General features: G+C 44.0%; 1 protein-coding gene across 5 annotated transcripts in view; it reads right to left on the reverse strand.

Annotated features, from left to right (window-relative positions):
- FAM131B (family with sequence similarity 131 member B) overlaps positions 1-15,593 on the reverse strand; it is a 140,853-nt gene that overhangs the window by 114,713 nt on the left and 10,547 nt on the right. For 4 of the 5 annotated variants that reach the window (XR_014710949.1, XR_014710950.1, XM_084624021.1 and 1 more), the window contains exon 1: positions 2,486-2,865. The exons of the other annotated variant lie outside the window; for it this stretch is intronic. Coding sequence is in view for 2 of the 4 variants with exons in the window: in XM_084624021.1 (XP_084480147.1) it covers positions 2,486-2,513 (28 nt within the window). In the remaining 2 variants the exon portion in view is untranslated. Of the gene's footprint in view, positions 1-2,485; positions 2,866-15,593 lie in introns of those variants that run through there. 5 annotated transcript variants of the gene reach the window in all.

The following is a 15,593-nucleotide window of genomic DNA, read 5'->3' on the forward strand; positions in this document are numbered from 1 at the left end:
TCTTCCAGGTCATTGATAAAAATGTTAAATAGCGTAGAAGTGAGAACTGTTCCCAGTAGCGTAGAACTGAGAACTGTTCTTAGTGGGACCTCACTAGAAACACACACACACACACACACACACACACTGAGTTCACATTTGAGTCCTAACAGTAAACCAGCTTTTAATCCATTTAATGTATGCCATGCTAATTTTATATAGTTCTAGTTTTTTTATCATGTCATGAACTAAGTTCACAACCATGTCTTGGAGCTCAGAGGCCTATACCTGTCTGACCTGGTATTTAAAGGCATTAATTTCCTACACTGGCCATCTTCACAGTCCTGAGGAAGCCTCATAATGGGAGCCTATAAGATTGGATAACACAGATTCTCCACTCCCAGCAGAATTCCTCCAGACAAACTTCCCCACTTTTCCCACCACTTCTGTGCAGTCTTTAGCTCCCTGACCCAGCACTCCAGAGAGATATGGTCACTGATTAGCCAGAGCTGGGAACAGTGGGCACAGGTGGTAGGCATCAGACACAATTACTAGGCAGATCTCTCTCTCTCTCTCTCACACACGGTTCTACAGCTCCCAAAACACAGGTCTCTATCATATGAACTAAAGGCAAATTCCTTCAGCTAACTCTATTAGTAGATCTCTTATTTTCTTTGTGGGCCCAGCAACTATGGGACAATGCCCCTCATAAATATACAAAGCCAGTTTATTACAACAGGTCCAACAACACCTTGGGATATTATGGACCATATTTTTAAAAGTTATGGTATAGGTGCACTTGCACATGCAAGTTGCAATTAGTTATCATCAACAGGTGACCAGATGGACATTTAGTCACCTAAACAACCATGTCCACACATTGTTACCTGCAAATGCAGGTGACCAGTTACACAGACTTTTTGCAATGCAGAATTCAGGCCTCCAGTCATAAAAACATAGTCCTATGTTTAAAAAAAAATGTGTGGGTAAAGATGAGCAGCTCAGTACAGTTCTAGCCAACTGGGAGTGGGTGTCACTGAAGATGTTTGTTATTTTCTGATGGGGGGGCAAAATGAGGGGGTGGAAGGGGATCAAATATGTTTAGTTCAGAGACCACACGGATATGGCAACATGGCAGGATAGATAAATAATGTCCTTGGCACAGTGCTCACTCAGCCTGGGGGGAAGAGGAGTAGGGAGGGCAGTGTTGTTGACTTGCTACAGGGAAAGGGTCCAGGTGCCATCATGTTGGGTAAGAAGTATCCTAGAAAGTGTTTGGTGTTCTCTGATGTTGTGAGGTATTAGAGAAGAGAGTACCTTCTTGGTGGATGTGGTGGGAGAGGACGGGTGGATGTGGGGTAGAAACCTTTCTGTCATGGTGTACGCTTGTTACTCTGAGGGTACATTGGTGACACAGTGAGAAGATGTTCCCAGGAGTGTTCTCTTGATGTGTAGAGGGAGGGTGAGGTGCTCAGCAGCAGGGGAAAACTGGGTTTCTCGTCCTCTGATCAGGCACAGGTGTCACAGGATAGGAACACATCTTTTGAAAAGTCTTCCCTGGGTTTGCTTTTGGGGGAAGTGGTTCAATGACCCCCACAGCCCTAGTTGATTGGTTCTGGTCTCAGGGGGTTGTACAGGGTTTATGTAGTTTGGAAAGGTCTTGGGGTGGGAGATACTGGTGAGCTGGATGAGGTGGGTGTGTAACATATACCCCTTGGGGTGTGTTGTGTGAGAGTGTGGGCTGCAGAGGTAGATGTGTGGATAGTGTCCCCGGGGACCTGTGAGAAACAAGGTGCGTGAGGTCGTATCTGTTAATAGACCCCCTTCTGTTGGTGAAAGAGACCAGCGTTTGAGCTACACAGAGCTCTTCTTCAGGTCGTGTGAGGATGTGTTATTCTGAGGCATTGTGCCTAAGCGTGCGTTTAGTGGCGGGGGGGGGGGTCCCTTGGCAGGATGGGGGTTGTCACAGAGGCTGCGAAGTGGGTGCACAGCAGAAGGGGGTGCCTTGGTATGCCTCTTGTGCGGTGGGAGGGACTCTCTGGGTGTTGTTATTCTCCGATGAGGCGTGGGTAGCAGAGGGGCGGGGGGGGGGGAAGATGTGCAGCTCTCACTGCAGTGATATGGATAGTCCGATCATAACAATAACCCCCCCCCCAGTAGGAGGAGAAGGTGCGGCTGGCCCCTAATCCAGGTCTCCCGCCTCTCAGGAGCATACCCGCACCTCGGGATCCACTGAGCCACACCGCGGGGGCTCGCCCCGCAGCAGGGAAAGCACGGCAAAGAACAGCAAAGAACAGGGAGCTGTAAAGCACCGTGCACACCCAATGGCGTTGAGAGACTGGGGGCAGGGATAGAGGGAGAGAAAGACCGGGGGAGAAAAGTCCTTACCTGTCCATCCCCCTTCAGCCACGGAAGGATCGCTACATGCAAAGGGAAGGGCAGCCGGAGAGCTGAACAGCAGCAGCTCCCTGGAGCCTCCTTCCCCCCACCCTCCCCGGCTTCTTACCTACAGTCCTGGATCCTATGCAGCCCATCAGTCTAGCAGGTCCCCGCGGAGGAGGCAGCAGCCGCAGCAGGGAGGAGGAGGGAAGTGGGCGAAGGTGTCGGAGGAGAGGGTGGGGTGGGGGAGCTCCAGTTATGGTGAATGTCCAGTGTGGCCCAGCCTGTGCCAGCGGAGGGGCATGGTCCGCAGTGAGCTCGCCTTTCCCGCCCCGGACAGACAGCCCGGAGAAGAGGCAGGGAGGGAGGCAGGAGATGCTCCGGGCCAGGCTCTCCGACCAAGATGCTCTAACCAGCCACACCTCGCCTGCCACAGCGCTGCCTCCTCTCCCTCTGCGTCCCTGTCTCTTTCCCTCGCTCCTCTCTCCCCCCTCGCTCGCTCTTCCAGGCTTGGATGCTACAAGGATCTTCAGAGGAGGAGGCGCAGGAGGAGGGCTGAGATTGGGTAAACAGCTCAGGTCCTGAGCGCCGGGCTACCATTGGCTGAGCCCGCGCCGCGGCTGCAGGAGGCAGGGAAGAGGGAGCAAGGAGCCCGCACGATGCTGGACGCGCCGTCCGTACACACCCACCCGCTGGCAGCCGGGCTGGAGAGGCTGCCTGGCCCTGGGACCGGGGGAGGGCGGGAAGCAGGCGAGGAGGTGATAAGCGCTGGAAGGAGCAATTCGCGTTCCCAACAGAAGACAAAGGGAGCAATGGAGAGGGAGAGCTCCCAGGGACGGGGCCATTTTGAGGCTGTCAGAGAGGGACAGACGGACAGAGGCAGGGAGGGGAGCAGGGCAGCTGGCCGGAGAGGCCAAGACGTCACGCATCAGGAGTAAATGTGGAGCGAGCAGTTACACTGAGAACATCCTGACAAGCTCAGTTCACAAGGGGCTAAGAGGCGGTGGAGGAAGGGGAGAGAGGCAGAGGCCAGGGAAAGGAAAAGCAGGGGGAAAGGAAAAGAGAGAGGCACTGAAGAACAAGTGACACAGGGCGGGGCAAGTGGCCAGAGGTCAGAACCTGGACAATGCAGTCCCGTCCATACACACATAGTCACAAACAGCACACCAAGGGGAAGAGGGGGGCAGAGAAACGATCGCTGGGAGGGGGCCCAAGCTCCCGCACCGCCGGCCCCCTGCGGGAGGGAGGGAGATGCTCTTTGTCACACGCTTCCATCTGTCCAGAGCATCCCATCTCCAAAGCTCATTTGCTAATCTAGCTGCAGCACTGTGAGGGCTGGGCCCAGCCAACGCCGAGAGCTGCACCGCACAGCCGTGGTATGAATCACCAACGGGGGCAGGGAGAGAGGAGGAAAGAGATGAGGTGAGAAGGCAGCAAAATGTGTGTGTGTGTGTGGGGGGGAACAGAACAGGTGAGAAGGTCAGGGGAGACAGTGAAGAGGAAGGAGGAGGGCTGGAGTGAAAACTGAGAAAGAAGTACAACCAGAGGAAAGGGATGGCCAAGGAGGAAGGAAAGAGGACGATCACTCGGGTGACTGAAGGAGGATGGAGACTGGAGAGAGAGAGAGAATCAGAGAGCAGGGACAGGCAAGTGGATGGCATGGCAGTTGTCAGAAAACTGTCTCAGTAACTATACTTCTAAACTGGATCCAATTAAAAGGAAAGACCCTCTGGTGGCCAGAGGTGGCAGCAGCAGCTGGATCCCATGGGGTGGGTCTGGCTCACTCACAGGTACTGGCTCTTAATTGAGCTACAGGTCCAGGAGCAGTTATTCCACGCAGAGAAAGGACAATCCCAAGTATCCCTGGCCCTGCACTGCACTGCCTCACACACTGTACAGCCCAAACATCCCCCTGATGCTCATGAACCAGGAGACAGCTTGCAACATTGGGCTTTTGCAGTGTGGTTTTACTCTAAAAAGAGACTAAAATATTGGTTGTTTTATGCTCACAGACCTGTCCCCTGTGTTATCCAGGGTCCTAGCTGCTGGTCTTGAGTTACAGCTTTACTATATTCTACATCTATTAGTTCAGCAGAGCCAATACTGCTCAGAGAAGGGAACCTCGTTCTTCTTATGCATCAAGAGAATTGTTTACCAAGTTCTTCTAATCAGTTACTACTGTATAGGCCTTTTGAAGACAAATGGAGCTGCATAGTAGTCACTGAGAAATGAATTTGGCCTGTAGAACCATTATTACCAATCACAGTGGGTTAGAGGGAAAGGTCCCAGCTTGACTCTCAGATCCCCCACTGAGCCTGCAGGACTGGAGCACTCCCTCCTTCCCCAATCATTTTTTTTTTTTAGATAGAATACATGTGAACCTGAACATGAAATCTGGCCTCCTTGAGGAGTTTCCTTGCATACTCCTTGAAACAGCATTTGTGCCTTACCTTAGTCATGGTAGAGGTGTTGCAGGCACAGCTAAGATTGAATTTCAGTTTTACACTCTCTTCTCTGAGCCCATTTCTCCTTTCAGACTTCTCATGCTCTCTAATCTCAAACTCTTTGTGGTTTATGTCTTCACACCTCAAATCTGACCCCTTTTCTCTCCCTGACTGGTGTCTTCTCTGGTTTTCTCTTCAAGTGATTTTAGAGCATGGGCTGATGAGGCCACTGAACCCCTTTGCTCCATCTTCTTATTCTCCATCCTTGCCTCCCTCAGTCTTAGTTTATCATCTCACCCAACCCAACTCATGGCCATATTCTTGTTCTCATCATAAGCAACTTTCTCTTTCCGCTTTCATATTCCATCTGCAGTATAACTTGTACCAGTCTCTCCTTGGTTATGACAAAGCCTCTACCCTTCAACCTTCAGAGGATTATTTTCCTGCCTCATCACTATCTCAAATGTCTTGATACTATCAGGCCTTTCCATCTTTATCTGTAATAATGATCTCTTATTTCCTTCACTTCCAACAGTTCCTTGTTTTGTTATATACAACCCTGTCTTGTCCACTTCCCTTAACCTAATTAACTTAATCACAGAATCCGTACTCTTCTCTTTACCTGTAGTTCTTCCTGATGGTCCATAACCAATTAATCTCTCACATACATAAATTTAAGTTTAAAAAATCATCTCTGTAGTCATGAAAAGTTCTGGAGATCTCATCATATTCTCAGGGTTTCTCAAACTGTGGATTGGGCCCTATAGGTGGCGCATGATGAGTCTTTAGGTACCTCATGATATGTAACTGATTAAAATTTTAAAATGTGGAAACTTTCCATTTTTCTAATAAATTGAAAGCTAACAGATAATTCAACAGGACTGAAAATGGTTTCCAATATCAAGCAAGGATTTACCAACAGTTATACGCAGTGGCATCAGAAATACAACACTTAATCTAGCTGCATCTCAGACAGTAGCATGATAACTGCTAGTAAATACCGACTTAAAATGGCTACCACTATATCTCTTGTTTTCTGGAAGACAAAGGCCAACCATAATTGCATAATGACTTTGTAAAAGAAAGAGGGATCCCTGATTGTCAAACTGATAGTCAAACTAAATGCGGAATGTGGCCACATGAACACCATTAGGACTCTGCTAGGTTTATAACCACGACTTCTACTGCTACACTCCCAGCACCATATCTAATTTTCATTGTGTGCTTTTTCCTTCTGCTTTTTTCTCATCTGAAAATCCTACGACTTTCTAACCTGATAAATCTAGATTTGCCCTGTTTTGTTTTGTTCCAGAAGAAAAATAAACCAGGGAAATTAATATATAAGAACTTCAGTTAATATTATGTTAAGGACTATGAATTTAAATAAGCCCTCAACATTCAGGAAATACCAAAGTGAAGATTCAGCCAATAACCTTAAATCTTCACCCCTCTACAAATGCAATACAATTTTTTATTACATGATCATGTTATAGTTCTCAAATAATACATTATACCATAGTTTTTTCTACAGCTTTAGATACATTGGTGAGAGCTTTTTCATGTTTGAATATTTACATTAAATTTAGAACATTTTATATGATCAATTTTCTCAATCACAGAAGTTAGAGATGGAAAAAGCAAAATAGCTCATCAAATTCATCACACAACTAAAGCAGGATTAGAGAAATTTACAGACTGACAGATGTACTTTTTGCTTTGTAAACAAATACAATCAGAAAAGTTACTTGTTTTAGTAACTCACAAACTGGTTCTCAGTAAATTCATTTATAATGTAGTAACTTTGTGTATTTTAAAATATTTTTTGTATTATATCTTTTAAGCCGTATAGTTATTTGCATTCATCATACAACCTATCCTCAAACTTTCTTAATATTGTTAAAGTATTATTTGTAGGGCTTATTGAATATTTTTCTTCAAACCTGTTTTTCAACAAAAATTGGGGTTTTGATTAAAAAAATTTCACGAAAAGAAAGTGCTTTCTACGGAAAATTTCAAGTTTTCATCAAAAAATGTTCAATCAAAAATTTAAAAAATTTTTAAGTTGAACTCTGCAGATAATTTCACCATTTTTTTCTTCATTTTCATCAAACCTGTCTAAGAAAAAAAATACACTTTCTGACCAACTCGAAATATTTGCTTTAAGTATTGGAAATACTCTTTAAAACCACTCTGAAGCTGTTTTTTCACATAAGCATGTATACACAAAATGTATATTTGTACACAACTGATCTGAAAGTTATCCTGAAATTTCTTGACAAGTATAAGAGTGCTCAGATACTACCATGATGGGAGGATATAAATACATAAAGAGACAGGAATACAGATACTGTACATAGATTTATAGATAGATACTGCAGAGTGAAGGATTGATGGGGCCCAATTCTCCGTTCTACTGCAGCATGATAAAGGAAATGTATAGGGGGAAGAACTGTCCCTTGGGGAATATCCTCTGTGTTGGGGGGTTTCTTGCTTGATGTAGAACTCTATGTCACCCTCTTCCCAGACCATGATGTAGGAGGTGTGCTGGGTGTGTGAGAATCATAGAATATCAGGGTTGGAAGGGACCTCAGGAGGTCATCTAGTCCAACCCCCGCCTCAAAGCAGGACCAATCCCCAACTAAATCATCCCAGGCAGGGCTTTGTCAAGCCTGACCTTAAAAACCTCAAAGGAAGGAGATTCCACCACCTCCCTAGGTAACGCATTCCAGTGTTTCACCACCCTCCTAGTGAAAAAGTTTTTTCTAATATCCAACCTAAACCTCCCCCACTGCAACTTGAGACCATTACTCCTTGTTCTGTCATCAGCTACCACTGAGAACAGACTAGATCCATCCTCTTTGGAACCCCCTTTTAGGTAGTTGAAAGCAGCTATCAAATCCCCCTCATTCTTCTCTTCCGCAGACTAAACAATCCCATTTCCCTCAGCCTCTCCTCATAACTCATGTGCTCCAGTCCCCTAATCATTTTTGTTGCCCTCCGCTGGACTCTTTCCAATTTTTCCACATCCTTCTTGTAGTGTGGGGCCCAAAACTGGACCCAGTACTCTAGATGAGGCCTCACCAATGTCGAATAGAGGGGAACGATCACGTCTCTTGATCTGCTGGCAATGCCCCTACGTATACATCCCAAAATGCCATTGGCCTTCTTGGCAACAAGGGCACACTGTTGACTCATATCCAGCTGGAGCATGCCGAATTCTGGCTATCCTTGTTGCCACTGCCCAAAGGGGGCTTTTGCAGCAGAGTGTGAATTAGAACAGCTTCAGGTCTGCTCTAATTTATATACCAGCAGGGTCAGGAATGCAGGAAATGAAAAGGTAGCATAAAGCCCCCTTGTCTCCTCCACTATTCCTGTACCTATCTGAGGAACACAGCAACAGGGAACTGGGCTCAGAAGCTGTAGTTAGATAGCATTATACTGCAGGTAAATACTGCAAACTGATAAAGTTTAAAAAAAACCAAAACAATCAGACATGTTTCACATGATGTACATTTTTCAAACCATTGTTGAATCATATCTATTAAACTGTATTCTTCCAAATGTTCCCTCAATCTATCCATAAATATCACGTCAAGATCTTTTCCTAATATAGATGTTAGATGTACAGGGCTGTAATTTTTCAGCCTCCTTCCTAGAGCCTATCCTTGTAACAAACGGGGCTATAGTCACTGTTTCCCAGCAACCTGATACCTATATACATTTATGTAATTAATTCATTTATTTAAATGTATACCAATTATATCACAATAATTAAAGAGCTCCAGTCCTGTGCCCTCGGTGCCCTTAATGACCACTTAAAAATACAAATATAAACCCAGCAGCATGATCTCCCACTCTCAGCTAAAAATATCCAGCCAGAAAGATAATTTACAATGTCATTATAACACCCACCCAAATCCTTGGCTTGGATGCCAGCCTCTCACAGCCTTCACTAGAACCCCTGCCCAAAAGCCCACAAAAAGACTTGCTAAGAAATAATTAAAAGGAGTACTTGTGGCACCTTAGAGCCACAAGTACTCCTTTTCTTTTTAGAGTAGCAGCCGTGTTAGTCTGTATTCGCAAAAAGAAAAGGAAAGGAGTACTAGTGGCACCTTAGAGACGAACCAATTTATTTGAGCATAAGCTTTCGCGAGCTAAGTGAGCTGTAGCTCACGAAAGCTTATGCTCAAATAAATTGGTTGGTCTCTCAGGTGCCACTAGTACTTCTTTCCTTTTCTTTTTGTGGATACAAACTAACACGGCTGCTACTCTGAAACCTAAGAAATAATTGTTCACCTCTTTGCTCCTTGATCTCCTCTGCATTACTACCGGCTCCTTTGTGCACTTTAATTTTATCTAAATTCTTATGGCCAGATCACCTCCTCCCATGGAAAAACCTACAGGAGGAAGGTCCCCTTGCAGAGTTTCCTGAGAGGCATATATTCAGGTTTGGGAGACTTACAGAGGGCTGGGAGTTGAGGCCTCCTAACCTCATGCAGGAAAAAGAGCCTCCAGATCTGTGGAGCTAGGAACTAATTCTTCAAGGACTGTTGCTCCTCTGTGCAGTTCTGGTGGCCTTCTGCCATTGACAGTATAGCTTCTTCAGTAAGTGTCTGAGTCCCCTATGATTGCTATAGCAGTCATGGAGGAGACACCACAGGAGTTAATGATACATCAAGCAGAATTAGCACCTGATAGGCATTCTGCAGTACCATCTCCTTTCAAGTCCACAGGAAAAACCTAATGCCTGTTCTCTACTCTTTCCTGTCTGGAGCTCCTTCTGTGCAGAGGTTACACAGAGAACCTTTTGTGAGGACCCAAGGAATAGAGGAAAGTACCCTTAATATAATATTGTACCTTCTTTCGCTTTGTAATGGGGATTCCCTCCCATGTTAAGTTCCCTCTGCTCAGGTAAGGAACAGGGTCTATTTTAGGCTTGCTCAACACATTTTCAGTAATCTCAGTCTCTTCCAATTTGACCTCATTGGAACCCACAAACCTATCTGCCACAGGATACGTTGTTAATTCTTGATTTCTCCCACATCCCATTAATAACACCACTGCTTCTCTCCCTTTTAGTCCTCTACTATTATACGTGAACTGCAAAGCATTACCTATAAATTTGTCCAAGTGTTTCCATTATAAGTGTGAGGAGGCAGATTTAATTATAGCATTTCCTCTCTTTTGAGTACTTCACTTGTCCAAGATACTATTTTCATTTGGACTATTTAAAGGATCTCCAGTTTTTATCTCAATACCTTTATCTATGTATACTTAATTTCCCATTTGTTCTGGTACCCTTTTCATTCCCTCTGTCTTCTTCATAATCCTCTGTAGCTGTATTGCAGTCTTGAGCTCCCTCTAATTTTTAGATCTCACTTTTTACTCACAATTAATATTAACAGTATATCTTTCACTCACACTGGCTTTAAAATTTGATGTTTAGTTTAATATAGTGATACACACTCCCTTTGAACCAGCTCTGTGACTTCTGTAATCTTTAGCTAATTGTTGCTTGCAGTATTTCTTTTCTAAGAAACATTGTCAATATTTCTCTCTTCATTTGATCAAACTGGCCATTTACTAGGGTGAGCATATGTCCCGTTTGGGCTGGGACAGTCCCTTTTTTAAGCCGTCCCAACTTTTTTTTCCAAAAGGAGGCATTTGTCCCGTTTACTCTTGCTGACTTGATCAGTTGACAAGAGGAAACAGGACAAATGTCCACTTTTGTCAAAAAAGTGGGGTGCAGTGCAGATGGTGCAGGCAGAAATGCCAGCCCCCCACAGGTTGGAGGCAGGGCTGGGGGGTGGGAGGGAAAGCAGGGTTCCAGCATGCAGGGCTCCCGCAGGGTTCCTGCGACCGGACAATAGCCTCCTGAGGGGGCCCTGCAGGGTCCCAGCGACCAGGCAACAGCTTGGCATGGGGTGGGGTGGGGGGATAGAGTTCCAGAAACCGGCAACAGCATGTTGGGGGAGCCCTCGGGAAAGCGTTTAGGGTTGTTCCATTTTCTCTTTGGGAAATATGGTCACCCTACTATTTACTTATATTTGAATCCAAAACATCTCCAATAGTTAAAATTTGGACCTTATTAAATGGAAATCACTATTTCCAAAACTATCCTTTATAGTCACTTTATTTACCATTTCTTCAACATTCACTAACATCTCTAGTTATCAGAGACAGTATAGGTGCAGTGGTTCCCAAACTTGTTCCGTTGCTTGTGCATGGAAAGCCCCTGGCTGCGGTTCGCTGCTCCAGGCCAATGGGAGCCACGATCGGCTGAATCTGCGGATGCAGGAGTTAAACAAACCGGCTCGGCCCGCCAGGGGCTTTCCCTTCACAAGTGGCAGAACAACTTTGGGAACCACTGGTCTAGTGCATAAGGCAATGAGATCAGTTTTTTACTTGATTCTGCCATAGACGTCTCATGTAATCTTAGGCAAATCCCCTAGACTAAAATTTTCAAAACTAGCCACTAATTTGGGGTGCTTCAATTTTTGGGTGTCCAATTTCGGGCACTTTGGGCCTGATTATGAGAGATGTTGATCATTCACAGCTCCTATTTATTTTAGCTGGAGTTCTGAGTTCTCATAAGTCCTGAAAATCAGGCCCTAGGTGTCCCAAATTGGGCACCCAAAAATGGAAGCACCCAAAATTAATGGGCAATAATGAAAATACGGTCTTAATCTTTCTATGGTTCAGCTGCCCACCTACATGATAGGGATAATGATACTTGCCATTTTTGTAAAACCCTTTGAGGTCTACAGATGATCACTAAGAATTATTATTATTAACTTTTATTTAGTTTCAAGTGCTTTTTTGCCATTCCTGTGACTGTACCCAATTTTAACTTTTTGTAACTATTAGTAAACAGTTTTGTCAGAGATGACAAGCATGAAAATTATTATTTTTTTATTTATTATAGTTGAGAACTAATGGTTTACTAATGCCACAAAACCTCACAGCTCAGTAATATTGGATGGGAACGCTAAAGCACCATTATTTGCCCTTTAACTGGGAGACTCCTTCTGCCTCAACTATGTTGTGACGGGTTGGACCCCCCCTTCCGGGGTGCCACTTGATGCGCTGGGATCCCACTGAGCCCGCCCGTTCCACCAGCCTGGGCTCCCTCACCCTGTTCCTCTGTGCCAGGCCCTCAAGCCTTCTCCAGCACACACACACTGGTAGGGACACACTCAGCTGCAAATGGACACAGTGACACTGGGATCAGCTCTGTGTGGAAGGATTCAGCTTGGGGATTGCCCAGCACTGAAGTGAACACCTCATTTGGGATGCAAATCCAAAATTATATTGTCTTTCGCTATATAGAGATTTATGTAGCGTAAGCTCATAAATTCGCCTCTTCTCTCAAAGTGGAGGAAGGTATAACTGGGGGAGGCGCAAAGAGCTGTGCATAATTTGCACAAACTGGGTTTTAGAAAACAAAACAAGTTTAACAACTACAAAAGGTAAATTTTAAGTGACTATAAGAGATAGCAAACAGAACAAAGCAGATTGCCGAGCAAATAAAACAAAACGCGCAATTCCTCATTAGCACTACAAAAAGTGATTTTCCCTCTGTTGATATTCACCCCTTCTTGTCCACTGTTGGGAATGGGCCACATCCACCTTAACTGAATTGGCCTTATTAGCACAGACCCCCCACTTGGTAAGGCAACTCCCATCTTTTCATATGCTGTGTAATTATATATGCTTACTGTATTTTTCACTCCACGCATCTGATGAAGTGGGTTATAGCCCACGAAAGCTTATGCCCAAATAAATTTGTTTAGTTTCTAAGGTGCCACAAGGATGCCTCATTGTTTTTGCTGATACAGACTAACACAGCTACCCCTCTGAAACCTGTCAACCTTTCCAATGATACCTCATATGACTCATCTTGCATAAAACATATGTTAGTTATGCCATATTCATATTATAAAAATATTTTTATGAAGAATATGAGGTGCAGCATCACATACATGTCCTAAGAAAAGGATACCACCCTGAAAACATGAGTGCTTTGTTTTTCTTATTCTCAGTCGCATAGTCTCGAAGTTTATAGAGCTTTCTGGTTAGAGGAATGCATTGCTGAGAGGTCCCCTTAGCTATAATACTGACCTGATAACATTTTGCTCCTTGCAATATCTGATCCATAATGCAATGAAAAAACACCGTGGCACTAGTCATACCATAGGGTAACCAGTTATAGTGGAATAATATTTTCAATAAACTAAGGCCAAAGAATTGTTTAGGTTTCAGTATCCAGAGCCAATTTTGATGAAATTCTTCCCTCCTGCCATCACTGAATTACAGATCCAGAGTCTTAGGAACGGGACATTATACTACCTCAAAGCAAGGATGTCACTTTATAACCCCAGCAAATTTTCCACTACTGTAGATGCAAGGCCTACTCGCTATGAGTCTGAGAGAAGATTGTGCAGTCAAGGCCTGATCCAACTCCCACTGAAGTCTATGCAAAGACTTCCATGGACTTCAATGGCAGTTGGATAAGTCCCTCATTTTCTAGTTCCTTGGCTTCTGAATCCCAGTATCTCTCAGTGGACATAGCACTGGTCTAATTTTATAGAGTTTAGGAATGGGCTTTCTCTGAAACATACAGGTTTGATTCATTTCCTTTAACCAAACCCATTTCCAATTTAAATATGGAGTATATTTCACATACAACTGTCAGGCTCAAGCTATCTGGTTAACTGTTCACAACTCTTAACATAGCTTCTCACCCTAACTTCAGCTCAACAGAGCAGAACCTTTGTTATTTGATATTGAGAGTGTTACAGTTTCCACCTCATCCTGATGTTTCACTTCCATTAACTTTCCCACAGTTTTTCTAGTTATTGTGTTTTCAGAACAACATTGCTGTGTTATACCTTAGTTTTTCAAAAATAACACTATAGCTCTTCCAGAATCTATGTCCATTCTGATCTTCACCCTCTGCCACAGAGGATTGCCGGATATGATTAGTGCTGTATTTGTTACACAGAGTCTTATATCAATATTGTCATTTCAACAGTTCCCATTTCAAGATTTTGGGTGTATGGAGGATTAGCAGAAAGTAATCCACCATCTGGAACTATGGTTAGATAGGTTGTCTATTAACATTTCTGAAATACATTTGTAACATACTGGCCTAGTTTGTGTGATCATACCTCTTTCTAGTGGCTGGCTGGCAGTGACTATAACATCCAGCTACTTAGCTACAGCTAACAGATGTCTTGTGTTAGCACAAGTGGTGAGAGTTTGTGCATTTGGTGCTGAACACCTAGAGTTCATTCCCCAGAGATGACCACAGTGTTTGTCTGCCTTTTGTCTTTTTGTTTGTTTGTCTCACATTTTGTCTTTTGTATTCATACATTCCCACTTTGGATACTGCCAACACTGGAATTCTTTAAATCTGCATCTCTCTGCAATAAATGTCTGATCCTCAGACAGGAAACAAACAGAAGCTAGTTTTACTAAGTGTTCACTTTTGAGGCTTTGCACATGACAACCTGTTGTTCCCTATGAATGGAATTGTTAAAAGTGATCTGCCAATAAAAGAATAAAAAAGCTTTTTTTTATTTTATTCTTTTTTTTTTCTTCTCTCTGATGTATAAAAAAGTAGAACATTTTCTTCCTAAATAATTTGTTTTTCAGATTGTTTTTTATTTTAGGAATATCAAGGCTTGTTTTCCTTCCTGTGGTGCTCTATACCTCGGGGGGGGGGGAATACCCAGCACCCCCATGTTCATCTTTATAAAATGATTGTGTGGTATCCAGTATAAAGTTTGTCATGTTGGGTGTCTTCGGAAGCCTCATGATGCACTGAGCATGGTTATTACAGTGATGTTATAATGATGTTACAGGTTATAATTTCATGTATATAGTTATGAGGCTGAAAATGTATCCTCATGGCTTAAAACAAGCCCAGACAAAAACTCTCCAGAAGCAGAGGGGCAATTCACACCTCATCAGGGTGTGGATGGGACAAACCCAGCCCAGCCTCACAGGAACAAAGGTCACTGGCTTAGGCAGCAACAAAAGAATCTGTTAGACTCTGGAGGGAGTCACTCCCCTTCCTTTGGTCAGTTTGGAACTGCGATGAGGTAATGCTCACCTGACTCTGAAGGGGGGGCGGCAAAGCCAAGAGGGAAGAAAGGACATGATAAAAGGGAGACACATTTGCCATGCTCTCTCTCTGTCTTCCACCTACATCTACAGACACCACACCAAGCGACTGAAGCGCTGATCAAAGGGTTTCAGAGTAATAGCCGTGCTAGTCTGTATTTGCACAAAGAAAAGGAGTACTTGTGGCACCTTAGAGACTAACCAATTTATTTGAGCATAAGCTTTCGTGAGCTACAGCTCACTTCATCGGATCAAAGGGGAGAGCCTGGCTGAAGAGCAACCAGCCAGCCTGTGGTGAGAAGCATCTACGTTTGTAAGGGCATTGAAAGTGTTAAGATCAGCTTAGAATGAGTTCTGCTTTTATTTCATTTGACCAAATCTGACTTGTTATGCTTTGATTTATAATCTATCTTTCATAATTAATAAATTTGTTTGTTTATTCTACCTGAACCACTGTGTTTGGTTTGAAGTGTGTCAGAGACTCCCCTTGGGATAACAAGCCTGGTACATATCAATTTCTTTGTTAAATTGATGAACTCATAATAAGCTTCCAGCGTCCAGTGGGCATAACTGGACACTGCAAGATGGAGGTTCCTAGGATTGTGTCTGGGACCGGAAATATTGGCTAGTGTCATTAGGTTGCAAGTAACTGGGAGCAGCTTA

The sequence above is a fragment of the Lepidochelys olivacea genome (genome assembly GCF_965140295.1).
Source record: "Lepidochelys olivacea isolate rLepOli2 genome assembly, chromosome: 1".
In the NCBI taxonomy this organism is placed as follows: domain Eukaryota; kingdom Metazoa; phylum Chordata; order Testudines; family Cheloniidae; genus Lepidochelys; species Lepidochelys olivacea.